The 18,598-nt window shown below is 41.8% G+C and overlaps 1 protein-coding gene across 3 annotated transcripts in view; it reads right to left on the bottom strand.

Annotated features, from left to right (window-relative positions):
* ABCB10 (ATP binding cassette subfamily B member 10) overlaps positions 1–16,927 on the bottom strand; it is a 36,109-nt gene extending 19,182 nt beyond the window's left edge. Inside the window, exons 1-4 of one of the 3 annotated variants that reach the window (XM_073338050.1) lie at positions 16,398–16,922; positions 8,713–8,913; positions 8,132–8,334; positions 5,186–5,320 (exon numbers count right to left, since the gene is read on the bottom strand). In XM_073338050.1, the coding sequence (XP_073194151.1) occupies positions 5,186–5,320; positions 8,132–8,334; positions 8,713–8,913; positions 16,398–16,707 (849 nt within the window). In that variant the 5' untranslated portion in view covers positions 16,708–16,922. Of the gene's footprint in view, positions 1–5,185; positions 5,321–8,131; positions 8,335–8,712; positions 8,914–16,397 lie in introns of all 3 variants that reach the window. The other 2 variants (XM_073338048.1, XM_073338049.1) reach the window with 2 other exon arrangements.
* Positions 16,928–18,598: the final 1,671 nt, after the last annotated feature.

Raw genomic sequence — 18,598 nt, 5'->3', positions numbered from 1 at the left:
TTTAATTCTATTAAGCAGGAAACAGTAACTATGTCAAGGTAGTTTGAAAAAAAAGCATCAAAACTGGTTTAGCTTGAGAATTAGTATGAGAGGATTGTGCCAAGTGGTTAGAAAAAGGAGTTTAAACATCTTAATTTAGAGAAAACAAACCACCCAAGAAAGGAGTGAACATTAAAAAGGATTATTTATCATTATTTGTAATTGTGACATGAATGAGGATGTCAGACAAATTAAAAGGACCTGTCACAAGGGTAAAATGTCTACAAGCAGCAGGGATACTACTTAAAAACACCATTTAATAGAGGCTCAGACTAAATATATACCCCCAAATAAAAAAAAAAAAGACAGCAGGAGGCCCAAAAGAATGCCACCATGGTTAAACTACAGCGTAAGGGAGGCCATTAGGGGTAAAAAGGCATCCTTTAAAATTTGGAAGTCAAATCCTAATGAGGAAAATAAGGAGGACAAACTCTGGCAAGTAAAAGTATAAGGCAAACCAAAAAAGAATTTGAGAAGCAACTTCCTAAAGGTAAAACAAAAATTTACTATTAGTTTTTGGAAGTGTATCAGAAGCAGAAAGCCTGCTAAAAAGGCAGTGGAGCCACTATATGACAAAGATGTTAAATGAGCACTCCAGGACGACAACCATGGCAGAAAAGCTAAATGAATTCTTTGCATTTGTCTTTGCTGTAGAGGATGGAGGGCAATACCCCACATCAGCACTATTCTTTTTGGACAACAAATCTGAAGTACTGTCCCAAAATGGCATGTCAACTGTAATGTCAATTTTTCAAAAAGGCTCCAGAGGAGATCCTGGCAATTATAGGCCAATGAGCCTTCAGTACCAGGCAAATTGGCAGAAACTGTACTAATGAACAGAACCAGACACACAGATAAACACGGTTTGTTGGGGAAGAGTCAACATGGCTCTTCTAGAGGGAAGTCATGCCTCACCAATCTATTAAGAATTCTTTGAGGTTGTCAACAAGCACGTGGATTAGGGTGATCCAGTAGATATAATGAATGTGGATTTTCAGAAAGCCTTTGACAAAGTCCCTCTCCATAAGCTCGTAAGGAAACTAAGTAGCCATAGGATAAGAGAGAAGGTCCTCTCATAGATCAAAAAGAAAAAGGAGTACTTGTGGCACCTTAGAGACTAACCAATTTATTTGAGCATAATCTTTCGTGAGCTACAGCTCACTTCATCGGATGCTGTAGCTCACGAAAGCTTATGCTCAAATAAATTGGTTAGTCTCTAAGGTGCCACAAGTACTCCTTTCTCTTTTTGCGAATACAGACTAACATGGCTGCTACTCTGAAACCTCTCTTATAGATCAGTAACTGATTAAAGGATAAGAAACACAGGATAGGAATAAATGGTCAGTTTTCACAATGGGAAGAGGTGAACAATGGGGTCCCCCAATGAGCCGTACTGGGATCTGTGCTGTTCAATATATTCATTAATGATATGAAGAAGGGGTGAATAGTTAAGTGGCTAAGTTTGCAGACAACACAAAATTACTCAAGATAATTAAGTCTAAAGTAGACTGCAAGGAGTTATAAAGGAATCTCACAAAACTGGGGGACTGAGCATCAAAAATGGCAGATGAAATTCAACATTGATAAGTGCAAAGCAATGAGGACAGGAAAAAATAATTCCACCTGTACACACAAAATAATGGCGTCTAAATTAGCTATTACCACCCAAGAAAGATCTTGAGTCACCATGGATATTTCTCTGAAAACTTCCACTCAATGTCCAGTTCTGGTTGCCCCATCTGAAAAAGGATATAGTGGAACTGGAAAAGGTTCAGAGAAGGGCAACAAAGATGATTACAGGTATGGACCAGCTTCCATACAAGGAAAGACTAAAAAGATTAGGACTGTTTAGCTTAGAAAAGAAGACAAAGGGGGTTATGACAGAGGCCTATAAATCATGAACGGTGTGGAAAAAAAAATTAATAGAGAAGTGACATTTACCCTTTCACATAATACAAAAAATAGGGCTCACCCAATGAAATTAACAGGCAGCAGATTTAATACAAACAAGAGAAAGCACTTTTTCCATACAATGCACAACCAACCTGTGGAACTCATTGCTGTGGAATTTTGTGATGACCAAAAGTATAACTGGATTCAAAAAAGAAACGGGTAAGTTCATGGAAGATAGGTCCATTAATGGCTATTAACCAAGATGGTCAGGAATGCAACCCCATGCTTGGGGTAACCCTAAACCTCTGACTACCGGAAGCAAAAAACATGGATGGATCACTCCATAATCATCCTGTTCTGTACACTCCCCCCTGCAACTGTGATATGGGCCACTGTTGGAGACAGGAAACTGGGCAAGATGGACCATGGACTGACCCAGTATGGAGGTTCTTATGACTTGAAGAAAAAACAAAACAAATACTCGAATATAAACAATACTAAATAGAAAAGGCTGAATTCATTGCTTGCATAACTCCATTCATTTCAATGGAGTTGCTTTAGGTATGAATTTAGCCCGACTAGTTTTAATTCCAATTAAGTGGGTAAATTTCACTTCCAAATGAACAAAAATGTTAGTTCTAGAAGTATCCAAATGCAATCAGACTGCTTATTAATGGGCACCAATATGATCTTATGCCAGAACAATGCTCTGGCATGAGAGGCAAGACAGGATTTGGGAGAAGCATATCTAAAAGAACAAAAGCACTGGAAAACTGTACAATTTTACCTCCTCTTGAACCTCTGCAAAGCACAGGAGGCAAAGTACTCATTTGTAGGAAATTTCTAACCTGTTTTCAAAGAGAAAGTAACAGATTTTTTAGACAAAGGAAACGTAGTGGATTTAATTTACCTAGATTTCAGTAAGGTGTTTGATACGGTGCCACATGGGGAATTATTAGTTAAACTGGAAAAGATGGGGATCAATATGAAAATTGAAAGGTGGATAAGGAATTGGTTAAAAGGGAGACTACAGCGGGTCATACTGTAAGGTGAACTGTCAGGCTGGAGGGAGGTTACCAATGGAGTTCCTCAGGGATCAGTTTTGGGACAAATCTTATATAATCTTTTTACTACTGACTTCGGCACGAAAAGTGGGAGTGTGCTAATAAAGTTTGCGGATGATACAAAGCTGGGAGGTATTGCCAATTTACAGAAGGACAGGGATATCCTACAGGAGGATCTGGATGACCTTGTAAACTGGAGTAATAGTAACAGGATGAAATTTAATAGTGAGAAGTGTAAGGACATGCATTTAGGGATCAATAACAAAAATTTTAGTTATAAGCTGGGGACACATCAATTAGAAGTAACGGAGGAAGAGAAGGACCTTGGAGTATTGGTTGATCACTGGATGACTATGAGCCGCCAATGTGATATGGCCGTGAAAAAAGCTACTGCGGTCTTGGGATGCATCAGGCGAGGTATTTCCAGAAGAGATAAGGAGGTGTTAGTACCGTTATACAAGGCACTGGTGAGACCTCACCTGGAATACTGTGTGCAGTTCTGGTCTCCCATGTTTAGGAAGGAGGAATTCAAACGGGAACAGGTACAGAGAAGGGCTACTAGGATGATCCGAGGAATGGAAAACCTGTCTTATGAAAGGAGACTCAAGGAGCTTGGCTTGTTTAGCCTAACCAAAAGAAGGTTGAGGGGAGATATGATTGCTCTCTTTGTAAAAATATATATATATATATATATCAGAGGGATAAATTCCAGAGAGGAAGATGAATTATTTAAGCTCAGTACCAATGTGGACACAAGAACAAATGGATATAAACTGGCGATGGGGAAGTTTAAACTTGAAATTAGACGAAGGTTTCTAACCATCAGAGGAGTGACGTTCTGGAATAGCCTTCCAAGGGAAGCAGTGGGGGCAAAAGACCTATCTGGCTTCAAGATTAAACTTAATAAATTTATGGAGGAGATGGCATGATGGGATAACATGATTTTGGCAATTAATTGATCTTTAAATATTCATGGTAAATAGGCCCAATGGCCTGTGATGGGATGTTAGATGGGGTGGGATCTGAGTTACTACAGAGAATTCTTTCCTGGGTACCTGGCTGGTGAATCTTGTCTATATGCTCAGGGTTCAGCTGATCGCCATATTTGCGGTCAGGAGGGAATATTCCTCCAGGGCAGATTGGAAAAGGCCCTGGGGGCTTTTCGCCTTCCTCTGTAGCATGGGGCACGGGTCACTTGCTGGAGGATTCTCTGCACCTTGAAGTCTTTAAACCGTGATTTGAGGACTTCAATAGCTCAGGCATAGGTGAGGTTTATCGCAGGAGTAGGTGAGGTTCTGTGGCCTGTGTTGTGCAGGAGGTCAGACTAGATGATCATAATGGTCCCTTCTGACCTTGATATCTATGAATCTATGAGATCAGCTTCTTTTAGATGGGGGAGATGAACAAAAGGCTAATCTTTCTTCTGCACAGATCAATTTGCCAAGGAGTCTATAACCATGACATTCCAGGTCTTACACAGATGAAGGCTGTGAATATTTCAGCTAGATCTTGTCCCCAGCATTGCTATTAAAGGAGATCACTACCATCTTCTCAGTAGTTTTATTTTGCAACATATAAATATGCCCCAGCACACGTAATAAAACCCCTTTCACAAAATGTCCATTTAATAATGGGGTCCCCCCAACTTGTGTCTTAATCCCTCACTGATTGTCTACGGGAAAAGATGAACCTTGCAGCATGCCCTTAAGGTTAACAAATCTGGGCTCAGGTGGATCCAAGGGGGAGCGTGGGGTCAATTCCAACATCAAGGACCACTCTCAAAGAATGACTTGCTGGCTGCTACTCTTATACTAAGAAACTCAGCTGGAGCAGCTCTAGTAATTTCAAATGCAATACTATGGCCCAGAGAGAGAGGTAGTCCTTCACACAACTCGATCCCAAACAATATAAGATTTCATAGGTCAACATTTCTCCCCCTCATACTGAGAAAGCACCCAATTCCCTTAACCTTTCCTCAGCAGAATTCCTAAATCTTGTATGATCTTAGATATACCATGCTACATTGTAGATAAAGCTTTTTTTTAAAAAAATGAATGTTAGTACTGAGATACAGGCCTGGATCAGGGCAATGCAAGATATTCTTATCCTCAGTACCTCGGCAACTCTACAATATTTATTTAGCTTAAATGTTATCTAACATGATCTCCCAAGTTTCTTAACAAGATTACCTGTGTTGCTTCTGCAAGGGAATCCTGGGTCATTCTAGTAAGTTTTCGCAGATATCTTCCATAAATCACAGCTATGATAGCCAGAGGGGGCACAACACTCAGAACAAATGCAGCAAGTTTTGGAGAGACAAAAAACTAGAAGAAATAAGTGTCTAGGGGTTAATATTTTGGCACACAAATAAAGAAGTCTTGCTAAAATACACTAGTACGTAGACTTAATGCAGTGTGGTTGCTTTCAACAGACTTTTGAAATTTAAAATTAGTGTAGTCACAATTTCTTTCCTTTGTCTTCTATTTCTTACAGACAAAATGCTCATTCCTCTATTGCATTTGGGAAATGTTAGCTACCGCTGAGAACAAGGGACTGCAAGTCAAGAGGTCTGAATTCAATTTCTGACTCTGCCACTTCTTTGCTGTATGGACTTGGACAAGTCACTTAACCTGTCCGTAGAATGACAATGTTATTTAGCTCCCTTTCCAGTGTGTTAAAAGGCCTAACTTTTTAATATTTGTAAAAGGTTTCATATCTTTTAACAGAAGGTGTTATAGAAATGCAAAGTATCACCATCAACAATGAAACATTGAAGAGAAAGTTTGGCTTAAGGGCATGTAGAGAACAGATATATTGTATGGTATTTTAGTGGGGTTGAGGAATGGAAGAAATCACCAATATTCTTTACCATCTGGCCAACTAGCAGAACCAGCAAAGGTAATTCCTATTTACATTTCTTGTGTGTCAGAAGAATGGATTTAGTTAACTGTCCTATAAGGTCATCATCAACAATTCAAAAGTAGCCGAATACTGTAAAAAGGCTTTTTTAAAGAAGTGTTAATTTTATTATTGCATATTATTTCATTTGGTTGTTTTCCTTCTGGTGTTCTGGACAGAAATTTTCCAGATAAATTTAAAAAATGAGCCTACAGATGTATTACTAATATGATAGACTGTAAGCACTTTTATAATAGCCTTTCCACCCCAGGTAATTTTTTTTCCCCCTGTTAACCTAATAGGACTATACCATGCCAGCAATTTTTAAGCAGAACTCCTCATTGAAATCAATGAGAAATTATTCTTAGACAATCTATATTGTGGGATAAGGGCAGGCCCAAAACATTTACTTTAACACAGGACTGAAAGCCATAGATTTTATCAGAGATAAAATTTTAAGACTTAAATAATGCTTTAAAACTTTAGAGTAGAAACTCTTGCCAACTTTTGCTGGCACTGCCACACTAGAAAGCCTTTCTTTTTATTAAGTGACTTTTTCCTGTCTGTTTCCTGAACAGACACTAGAAAACCACCATGCTTGTCATTTAAAAGGATTGCCACCAAGTTGCCAGTTCTCTGAGATAAGGTAGCATAACAAAATTCAGTCTAGATAAACAACAGGGGGAGAAGAGAGAACTGGCAGTTTTTTTATGTACTAAAAATTAGGAAACTGACCCACCACCTGAAAGTGTTTTACTTGCTGTGCATCAGTAACACTGAAACCCTTGATTGATATTCTGCCTACACAAGACTTTGCCTCAGTCTATTATCCATTGCTCATCGAGGCTTTGGCCCAATACACATGACTTCACCCAGTTTTAGATCAGGCCCCTAGTGCCCTCTCCTGCTCCTATTAAAGTCAATGACAAAACTTCCATTTACAATTTCAATGGGCGCAGGCGCACACCACTTGACAGCCATATTCTGGGTGATATATGAATGGGGAAACCTAAGAAATGTGGCACACAGTTCACTTTCGATCCTTCAGAAAAGAAAAGGATGGAACACACGAGAGTTTCTTCCCCATCTCTCTTATCATGGCTCGTCATACAGAAGTGATTATCCACTTTGTAGCACACTCGTAACTGGCTGCAGGCACCATTTATTACAATGTAGTATATGGAATCATAGAACTGGAAGGGACCTCGAGATGTCATCTAGTCCAGTCCCCTGCACTCGTGACAGGACTAATTATCTAGACCATTCCTGACAGGTGTTTGTCTAAACTGCTCTTAAAAATCTCCAATGATGAAGATTCCACAACCTCCCTCGGCAATTTATTTCAGTGCTTAACCACCCTGACAGGAAGTTTTTCCTAATGTCCAACCTAAACCACCCTTGCTGCAATTTAAGCCCATTGCTTCTTGTCCTAGCCTCAGAGGTTAAGACGACCAATTTTTCTTCCTCCCCCTTGTAACAACCTTTTACATACTTGAAAACCGTTATGTCCTCCCTCAGACTTCTCTTCTCCAGACTAAACAAACCCAATTTTTTCAATCTTCCCTCATAGGTCATGTTTTCTAGACCTTTAATCGTTTTTGTTGCTCTTCTCTGGACTTTCTCCAATTTGTCCACATCCTTCCTGAAATGCGGCGCCCAGAACTGGACACAATACTCCAGTTGAGGCCTAATCAGAGCGGAGTAGAGCAAAAGAATTACGTCTCATGTCTTGCTTACAGCACTCATGCTAATATACCCCAGAATGATGTTTGCTTTTTTTGCAACAGCGTTACACTGTTGACTCACTCATATTTAGCTTGTGGTCCACTATGACCCCCAGATCTCTTTCCGCATTACTCCTTCCTAGGAAGTCATTTCCCATTTTGTATGCATGCAACTGATTGTTCCTTCTTAAGTGGAGTACTTTGCATTTGTCCTTATTGAATTTCATCCTATTTACTTCAGACCATTTCTCCAGTTTGTCCAGATCATTTTGAATTTTAATCTTGTCCCACAAAGCACTTGCAACCCCTCCCAGCTTGGTATCGTCCACGAACTTTATAAGCGTAAAGGGGATTGTAGATTTTAAGAAAACAGGGGAATAAATCTGCCTTTACAAAGCATAACAGCTTTTATAGCAGACTACAGAACCTTCACACATGCAGTTACTGGGTAGCAAGTTATATAGCCTTGAACCTGCTGTGAGCAGGGAGGGAGGCAGAATACGACAGACATACCATCATTCCAACCCCAACTGATGCTTGAGCTCCTGCTCTTAGTCCATCAGAAAGGTTTTCAGTCACAGAACGGCCCAACAGTGCTGTGTCTGAAGACAAGCGGTTAATCAGTTCTCCTGTGCTGGTTTTGTCAAAAAAACCAACTTCTTGCTTCAAAATAGACGAGAACATAGTTGCTCTCAGTCGTTTCACAATTCTTTGTCCTATAAGGAGCAAAAAGAAGGACTATTTCCAGCAAAGCAGTACATACCAAAACTTTACATACAGAAATATCCCCCCACACGCATATACCAGTTACTGACTTCATACAAGGTTCTGCAACACAGAAATCATGCAACAATGTTATAAAATACTGGAATCTATACAAAATGAGTTTTAAGATCTCTCTTAACATCAAATAAAAATGAATTAACAACTCTCTTAGGATGCATATGTTTTATCCCTTCCATGTGATAAAGTACACTGACAGTTATGTCAGAGAAGATCTCAGCTAGCTTCAGGGACTTGTTTCAGAGCATTATACAATACTTTGTTTCTATGGCAAAAAGGGAGATAGTCTCCTGACCCCATTTTGTTTTTACCTGCAGTCTGCATGAGGTAGACACGAACAGCATTAGCAGCAGCACCACACACAAAAATTCCACTCAGCAAGGCACAGAGGCTGGTCAGGCTGTCGGTGACATCTCCAGTGGGATTTGTATAAATTACATCGATAACTTTCCCCAAGAAGAAAGGGGCAGACATGGTGATGACACTGGAAACTGTCAGAAAGCCAACAGCAGCTGGAAACAAAAAGTCACTCAGTTTGTGTAAACTTTAATAGAACGTATAAACTGTCCTTTACTTTCTATTAATACTTGAGTTCTCCAGAACTGTATTATCAGGGCTCTATTTTTGCTCTTAATCTGGAATGGAATGCTGTAAAATCAGTTGTACACTGCTTATTAAATGAACCAGCCTCAACAAAATTGTATACAGGAAGGTGTGGCAGAGCCCATTTCAAAAAAGTCTCTCACAAACAGATGCTTTGGAAGGCGGGAAAAAAACATCTTGTCTTATACAGAAAACTTCTGATGTATTTTCAACAGGCAGCAAACATAAGGCTCCCTCTTGCAGACAAAGCTTTTGAGTTGTGGCTGTTTAGTCAAACAGAATCCATAACCCAGAACGTAGTAGAACAAAAAGTTATACGCATTCTTGTTCCAACACTCAGTGAGCGGAGAAATGATCTTGTCAGAGCAGCATCTGCAGCCACCCTATTACTACATCAGCTGCCTTTTATAATACTCTGGTGATTGTGTGCTGCCTTCTTTCTCATGAGCACCTGAGAGAATTCGTCTGGGTTCAAACTTTCCCCTCCAATTGGATGGCATCTTATTTTGCAAGGGAAACCATGGTGCGGTACAGGGAAGCATAAAAACCCACAACGGTTCCTTTTTTGGATCTTGAAAGGTCTGCCCAACACGGAAGAACAACTGGAATGTTTATGAGAAGGAGAATGTTTCTCACTTTGAGGTGAAGTCTTCTGCCTCAGGCCCTCTCTACACTAGGGCAGTTCTGGACAAATTTCTCACTAATGCCAACCCTATTTTAGCAAGCCCAATGGCTGCTGACACCTTTTTCGGCATAATGCAGCTTAGACTTAATCAAATTAAACTAACCAAGTAAATATTACCAGTGTACTATACTACTGATTACTGAACTATTCTATTTATTTAAATACTAGATACAATGTGTTAAACAATACATCTAAACACTGTCTTGAAGGTGAAAGGCCAAGTAATCCATGTTATTACTAACCCCCTTTTGCCTTCATAAATATGTTGAGAAGCTAGCAAAGAGCCATCTTCAGACATTTGTCCAACATCAATAGCCTCGATCCTACAGAGTCAGATTTGAGGCCAGAATCTGAAACAGAATTACTGGCATTGATGACTGCTCTCTTTCTTTCCATGGAAAAAGGGAAAAAAGATTTATACTCCTGCTCTTGGACTTCCCCCACAGCAGTCAGTACAGTCAATCACAGATACTGTTATTCTGTCTCAGAGAAGTGGCAGGGGTCCAAAAAACACACTATGAAATGGACTGAGTTCTTCCTCATAGGACATATCCAGAGGATAGCAATTCTGCCATTGGTTCCTTTACCCGTGGCGTACTACAGAGTTCTACACAATAGCATCTGCTAGAAGTAGTGAAACTTTATGGGCTCAGATGCCAACAATATGCAGATGACTCCATTCTGTTGTTCAGTTTATACCACCAGACATTCACCTGCCCCAAAGTCTGGCAGAGAGATCAGAACATAGCATGATACAAACAAAATATATGAAGGGTTACGAGTAAATTAGGCATGTATGGTAAGTCATTTAATAGTAAGAGGTGTTAATAATAGGTATATAATTTATTTCAAACACATGGTTTTTTAAAAATTTCAATTATGTTCCCTTAATTAAGGTGTAGGCTAGTCTATCTCAACCATAAAAATGCAGTGAGTTTCCAAATACCAACGTTGGAACTGAAGTAAGAAACCTTCAAGTGTACAGTATCATGTGAAGTACTACTTTACCCCTATTTTATTTTAACCATTAAATGTTTCAAATGGGTATAATGCAAATATGAACTTGAATAAAACACACAATTCACATAAATCTAATTGTTATCCACTATCTTCCCAACTTACTCAAACCTATTGGTGTGACAAAAGCATCTGCCTAGAGAAAGCTGAGTATATTAATTTTTAAACAAGCAGCCAATTGCAAGCAAGATTAATGACTTAGGGAATGCACTTTTCCATTACCACAATTTTCTTTTTAAAGGATCACTGCCACCTTAAATCACACTGCTGACTGAATTACTTTTTAAAATTTTATATGTTTGTTAGTAATACCAACAAAACACCGTAGCAAAAAACATTACACTAAAAAAGAGTTGTTTTTAAGCTAATTTGGCTTATTTGATAGCACTTTCCATATAGGTGCACTGTTTCACTTCTGTAATTATATAAACAGCGGGAACTGATTGGCTGGATTGTACACACAGCAATAGGGGAGAAAGGTATTTTAAAAGAGAACATGATTTTCAAATAACAAATCATGCCACCAGTGAATTTAGGTTAAGGTGCAGTCACACTGACAAACATTTTCAAATTAATTTCAGGGAGATCTGAAGTGAGGCGGGTCCTGACCACAGGAGGTACAATGCAGAAGGGGAAGGGAAGTGACCGTATCCAGAAATCACAAACTACTGAACAACTGTATATTAGATTAATTTCTGAACAAGATCAATGATACAGAGTGTAACTCTGAAAAATTAACATGAATAAAGTTGTAATAATACTGTTCCTTAACTTTAAGGTGTTTTTTTCCCAAAGAATTATGTTTTTATAGGGTTTGAAATTTCCTATGCAAAGGTATAAAAACAACCACCAATTCTATGCAGCTTTTTAGAAGAATGAAAAAGTGTCATTTGCCACAACTGACAAGTAAATAAGATAATTATTAGCATGAACCAGGAGGTGATGATAGCAGTATTTTTATGGTCACTTATGAATAGGGTCCTACTAAATTCACAGTCCATTTTGGTCAATTTCAAAGTCATAGGATTTTAAAAATAATAAATCTCATTATTTCAGCTATTTAAATCTGAAATTTCACGGTGTTGTAATTGTAGGGGTCCTGACCCATAAAGGAGTTGGGGGGGGAGGGGATTCGCAAGGTTATTGTGGGGGTGAGGGGGTTGTGATACTGCTACCCTTACTTCTGCACTGCTGCTGGCGGCGGCACTGCCTTCAGAGCTGGACAACTGGAGAGCGGTGGCTACTGGCCAGGAGCCCAGCTCTGAAGGCAGAGACACCACCAGCAGCTGCGCAGAAGTAAGGGTGGCATTGTATGGTATTGCCACCCTTACTTCTGTACTGCTGCCTGCAGAGTTGGGCTCTCAGTCAGCAGCCACCACTCTCCGGCCACCCAGCTCTGAAGGCAGCAGTGCAGAAGTAAGGGTGACATGGTATGGTATTGCCACCTTTACTTCTGCACTGCTGATAGCAGGGTGCTGTCTTCAGAGCTGGGCGCCGGGCTAACAGCCACCGCTCTCCGGCTGCCCAGCTCTGAAGGCAGCGCAGAAGTAAGGGTGGCAATACCACAATCCCCCTAAAATAACCTTGTGACCTCCCTGCAACTCACTTTTGGGTCAGGACCCGCAATTTGAGAAATGCTGGTTTCCCCCATGAAATCTGTATAGTATAGGGTAAAAGCATACAAAAGACCAGATTTCACGCACGGGGGGGGGGGGGGGGAACGGGGACGGACCAGATTTCACGGTCTGTGACACATTTTTCATGACCGTGAATTTGGTAGGGCTCTACTTATGAAGAAGTGATTATGGTGAATGAGCACACAATTCCAAAACATTACTCACTTGCAGAAGAGCCTGGTGGGGAAATACTTGTCTTTTACTCTGAGCAAATAAGCACTGAGTATTTGTTGGAAAGAGATACACTCTACCAATGGACAGTAAGCACAAGGTACCTCTAGTTTTGCATGCAGGTCAGGAATGGAACTACAAGTAATTAGAGTGTAAGGTTGGACAAAGCAGAGCAGACAAATGAGATGGGAAAAGGCCAGGAGGAAAAGCAGAAGAAACTAAAGTAAAAGACAAATGCTAGCGGTCTAGAATGCAATGTAAGATCAAGCATAATATCAGTTTAATAATGAATACATCCTCTCTCTCCAGGAGCTGGACTTGATCTCTTATCTTTTCTATTTTTAACTCTTGTGATCTTGATCTCATATTTTCTATTTTTAACTTCTGTGATCAAGGTGCCATCCTAGACAGCCGGAGGCACCATTGGCTGGTCTCATACAATCAGTTTAACACAGGAGTCCTGAAGCTATCTTCTTTATAGTAGTCACCCTCCTTAATATCTGGAGACATTACAGAATTAAGAACCCTGTAACTTCATTGTACAAAACAACCAGGGTGGATTTGATTTTAAACCATGATTTAAATCACTAGTCAGGACGGCTCAATTTAATCATGGATTTCTACATAAAAGTGCATTCTTGTTGGTTGTTATAACCTTAATACGTATTATTCACAACTCCGAGATAGATGTAGGTTTCATTTTTAGAAGGTAAATACTATACATTTAAGTGATTTATTTTGAAAACTTTTCAAATTATTTTACAGTTATATCAGAAAATGAATGATTGTTTGGTTATTTCATTTACCAAAGATAATTGAAGCAGATATTTACGAAGTCATTGGGAAGTGAACTATCTCCAATTCAACAGGTTAATCATTAATATTTGGAGGATTTTCTTTCCATGCTGTAGTAGGAGGAGAACATCACCAGACAGACATTTAAATTGTTTTATTTAACTAAAACACCATTATATAGTCTGGATTTTTCTACAGTGACGACCAACCTCTCACTGGATGAGGAACTAAATGTTCGCATTGGAAAGGCCGCCACCACCTTTAGCAGACTAACTAAAAGAGCGTGGAACAACTCAAAACTTACCATTAAGACCAAAATGCTAGTATATCAAGCTTGTGTCCTCAGTATTCTCATGTATGGGGAAACATGGACAACTTATACTCATCAGGAGAAAAGGTGGAACAGTTTCCACCTATGCTGTTTACGCCGCATATTCAACACCAAATGGCAAGATAAAGTCACCAATGCAGAGGTTCTTTAAAGGGCAAATTTACCAAGTGTTTCAGCCCTGCTCAAGCAAAGACGACTACACTGGCTGGGCCACCCTGAGTAGGTTGGAAGATGGATGCATACCTAAGGACATATTATATGGGGAGCTATCAGAGGGAACAAGATCAATAGGACGTCCCAAGCTTCGCTTTCAAGACACTTGCAAGCGAGATATGAAGGAATTTGGAATGGATCCTAATCGATGGGAAACCTTTGCAAGTGATTGTAACAAGTGGCGCCATAGTCTCCATCAGGGCATCAAAGTCCATGACAGAAGCTAGCTCCTACAGCTTGAAAAGTAAAGAGCCTGTAGGAAGCAAGCAGCTCCCAACTAAGACACATACATTTGCAATAACTGCCAAAGATCATGCAAATCTTGGACTGGACTATTCAGGCACAGGAGACATTGCTAACCATCTACATCACAGGCTGCAATTCCCACTGTCTCTCACAGACAAAAGGATGCCAACTACTTATAACTTGGCAGTAAAAGAAATTTGCTTCAGGCCAAAATCTGGCATTAAAGGTGTCAGTTGGGAAGATGTAAAAAACCACACCAAACCAAAACAACCTAAATGTTAAGCAAATCCACTTCCCTCAAGGCCTCCAAACAGCAAAACTTTAAAAAGCGATGTTCTAGTTTTGCATTTGCCATTCTAGTGATTTTAAATGAGTATTTTAATTAACTGAAATGTCAGCTTTCAATTTTAATTTAGATTAGTCATTTTGGTATTTCAAAAAAGAACATAGGCTATAGAAATGGATTATCAAATCCAATCCCCCTGCTATCACAGGCTACGCGGACATATAATCCTGCTCATAAATTTGTCATGCCCCATCTCAACAGTAATTAGGTTGTTAGCTCCCAGTACTTCTATTACAAGGCTGTTCCAGAACCTCGCTCTTCTACTAGTCAGAAACCTTCTAATTTCCAGCATAAGTTTATTCATTGCCTGTTTATACCCAATTTATTTTTGTTCCTTTGCCAACTTTGTCCTTTACCTTAAACAGTTACTCAAACAGTTCCTCTCCTTTCCTGGTGTTTTACCCCAATGTACTTACAGAGGAAAGTTATATCCTCTCAGTCTCTGTTTTGCTAAACAAGACATGCTCTTTTAGTGTGCTCTCATAACAAAAAAGGAGCATATACACTAACTACTTTTCAGCAACATTTTTACAGCGCAGAATTAGTTCAGATGCAAGCATTGGTAGATTAATTTTCTTATGCCGATTAATAAATAAAATACTATAATTACACATTAAATTATTATAAATTGTTATCGTATACATGCTTGTGGTTTGTAGATTAATAGTGAGTCCTCAAGTAAAGACAGCTATGATAGCAACTGGGGCATTAGACAGCCTGGGGCATGATGCTGAGTCTGATGGGTTTTGGGGTAGCCAAGACTCTGAGTCACCTTGTTATTCCCTACCTGCAGTGAGAGGGAGTCTTCCTCGTCTGGGTGCCAGCTCATTACACAGCTAGCCTTTCAGTCACACAAGCACTCTCTTTTGGGCTTTGTCAACCCTAACTTCGCCTTGCAGGTTAATAGGTGAACTCCAATCCCAGAGTCCCTTTGCATTGTTCCCCTGTGATATCCAGCCGGACATTGCCTTCTCACAGAAATCACAGATCCTCTGCACCCAAAAGTGCAGTGTACCCCAGCTTACTAGTTTTACCTTAAACCACTGCTCCTTTAAACCATACAACATTTTGTAAGCACTTATAATAAATCAGAAGACAGTTTATTTAAGAATGAGGATTTAACTAGAAACAAGAGTGATGGAAACAAATGATTACAATATAAAACAAAATCATAAAACGTGAACCTGGACCTACACTTATCAAGAGTTATCTTTCTTATCTCATAAAGTATGTTCTCCCCGCCCCCCCGCCAAAATTCAGTCTGTTTGTAGTTGGCTGGTTTCCGAAACACCAGGATCCAAACATTCATGAAAGCAGCCCTATTTCACAAGGGGTTTCCTCAGTAAATGGACAGCCTTTTGTTTCTACTTGCAAACAGGGTGAACCCCAGCTCTGTTGTAATGTTTCTTTTTTACCTTTAAGGCGTTTTGATTGCTTGCCATTGCCTCTGATGGTGTCCCATTCAAAGTCTTCAGTTCAGCCTTGCATTGCATCACCAGCCAGGTTAGGCAGGGTGACAAATCCCCCTTACCCAAAAGGGCCATCACCGAGACATATTATCCCCTAGTGACTAATTTCTACTCTAAGTCTATGAAACAGACTTTTAAGGTAAATACATCATTCCTTCAATATTACCCATGCTCACATCTCACAAAGATTCTCACTCTTGACAAGTTACCAGCCTTGCGTAGATCCCTTCCACATTCCTCTTTGTGGGTAAGTGCCCTGTAAGACACCTGTGGGGTGCAGTGAGTTTGTCAGGTCTGCGGTGACAGCGGTTTGTGAAGATCGGGGGGCCCTTTGCCAAGGGGTGCTGGTGTCACAGTGAGCTTGGGCTGGGTGACAGTAAGGGCAGGGCGCTGAGGCCGGTGGGGCAGGTAACACTCACTGGGCTGGGGGGCAGGGGCAGGTACCTGTCAGTCTCCAGCGCTCGGGCCGCGCCAGGGCCAGCAGCCTCTTCAACTCGGAGTCTCCCCCGCTTCCCCGGGGGCCGCTCCTCCTCTCGGGTTCCCCAGCTGCCGCCGCCCCGGCCACCCGGGAGGACGCGAAGCGGGGGCCGCTGCCGCGGAGGAGGCGCAAGGGGCCGGGCTCGGCTGGGGCCCCGCACCTGCCGGCCGAGAGCAGCAGGAGCCGAGCGCCGCTCGAGGGGAGCCGGGCGGCCCGAGCCCAGGGCGGCGGCAGCCTCCGCAGCAGCAGGGGCAGGCGGGGAGCGTAGCCCGCCATGGGGCAGGGGAGGCCACGCCGCCGCCGCCGCTGCTGCTGTTTCCCGGCCCTGCCGCGCGGCGCAGGAGAAGGAGGCGCCTACAGCCGCTGCCCCCCACTACCCATGGAGCCGGAGCGCAGGGCCCGGGGCCCAGCCCCGCCTGCCGCCCGCTGATAAGGGCCGGGCTGCGGCTTCCGGCTCATCGCCGCAGCGCCAGGCCAGGAGCGAACCCAGCCCCCAGCCAGCGCCCCCTGCTGCCCCTGGCCGGCTCACCCCGGCGGCCTCCGCTCCCCCCGCGCAGGGGAGGCGGGAACGTGTCGTATGGTACAAATACACCCCCGGCGGAAACCCCTCCCGGCCCTGGGCTTGGGTTTCTGCTCCCCTTCCCCCGTCCTGGCCCGTGTTCTCCTCAGCCCCGCCTCACTTTCACGGGCTCCTTCCAGTCAGCTTCCTTCCTGGGCGGGAAAGGAGAGGGAGGGTCACAGATCAGCAGCATGCACCGCGGGGCACGACTCATTTTGGCGTGGCACAGGTGGAGATACAGGTGACCGCCACTTACTTCTTTTCTCCGCTCGCGGAGGAGCCAGCAGAGCCCCCGGGCACGTTCGGGCCCCCCAGGGGGAAGCCCAGCGGCGGTGGAACCCACCCTCATGTTTTGATTATCTGCCCAGTCTACTTGAGCCGCGTCTCATTGTGGCAGTTCACATGGGCAGAGTTCCTAATCTCATCCTTGATGAGGAGAGGTCCGTGGCCTGAAGAGCTGACAACTTAAGGGCCACCATCTGCCTGGCACCTCACTCAGACTACATACATACTCAATAATAATAATAAACAGCCCTTAACACTTACATGGCACTTGCCATCCTCAGATCACATTCCAAAAGTAGCTATGGATTATTATCCTCATTTTCAAGATGGAAAACTGAGGCACAGTGAGAAGAATCATCTTTCCCAGGGTTGCATGGCAAATGAGCAGCAGAGCAGGCAATCAAACATAGATATTTTAGTTCCTCCATCCAGCAGCCCTGCCTACTCCTACCATTAAAGGCTCCAGGATCAGACTAAAAGGCCATCAACTGGCATGAGTGTTTAAGTCCAATAAATTCCCTAAAATCAGTGATGAGATTTGCTTTAAAACATATGGCAGCGTGTAACAGCAGTTCTCAAACAGTGGCCTGAGAACCACCTCTGATCCACTGCATCCTCTGGTGGCCCACAAAATGTTTTGAGAACCAAACTTTTCTGGCATATTGGGAGGTCTGTGTGGAGATCACTATTCTACACTGGTCCAAAGAATGAAACAGACAACCACAAATGCTTACTACTATCTACATTCCTGATCTTGTATTCCTTACACACTCAAAACTCTAAATGACTTCTGAGAGTTTAAGTACATAGTTCTGAGTGCTTGTCAGGCCAGGTTCAGGTTCCCCCAGCTGAAATCTTTAGGTTACAAAAACAACCTGGAAAACATTACATCCAAACAAAATCCTGGGATTGTAATTATTTTCACAGCACCCAAAAGTGTTCGAGACACTTTATAGAACAAGTAGAAAACAAATTCTCTGCCCCAAGGAGCTTAAAATCTAATTTTAGAATGGCACATAGTGAGGGTAACAAATACCAGGGGGGTAATTACATAGGACAGTTCCTAAATTTAGATATGCACATCTTTATGGTTCTCTTAGTAAACTATCCAGGGATTGTCTCCCAGCTGTGTTTGTGTAGCTTCAAGCACAATGGGTCCTCAATCACAAATGATGCCATTGGGTGCTGCCATAGTATAAATTTTTACTACTACCACAGGTTGTTCTTATGTAGAGTGAGTGTGTGAGAGAGGAAGAAAGATTCAGCCCACTTCTTGTAGGCAACTCCTTGTTTATTTTATTGATGAGATCTAAAACCAAATAC

This window comes from Lepidochelys kempii, chromosome 3 (genome assembly GCF_965140265.1).
Source record: "Lepidochelys kempii isolate rLepKem1 chromosome 3, rLepKem1.hap2, whole genome shotgun sequence".
Lineage (NCBI taxonomy): Eukaryota > Metazoa > Chordata > Testudines > Cheloniidae > Lepidochelys > Lepidochelys kempii.
The sequence above is the reverse complement of the archived record's forward strand: the minus strand, read 5'-3'. Positions and strand labels throughout refer to the sequence as shown.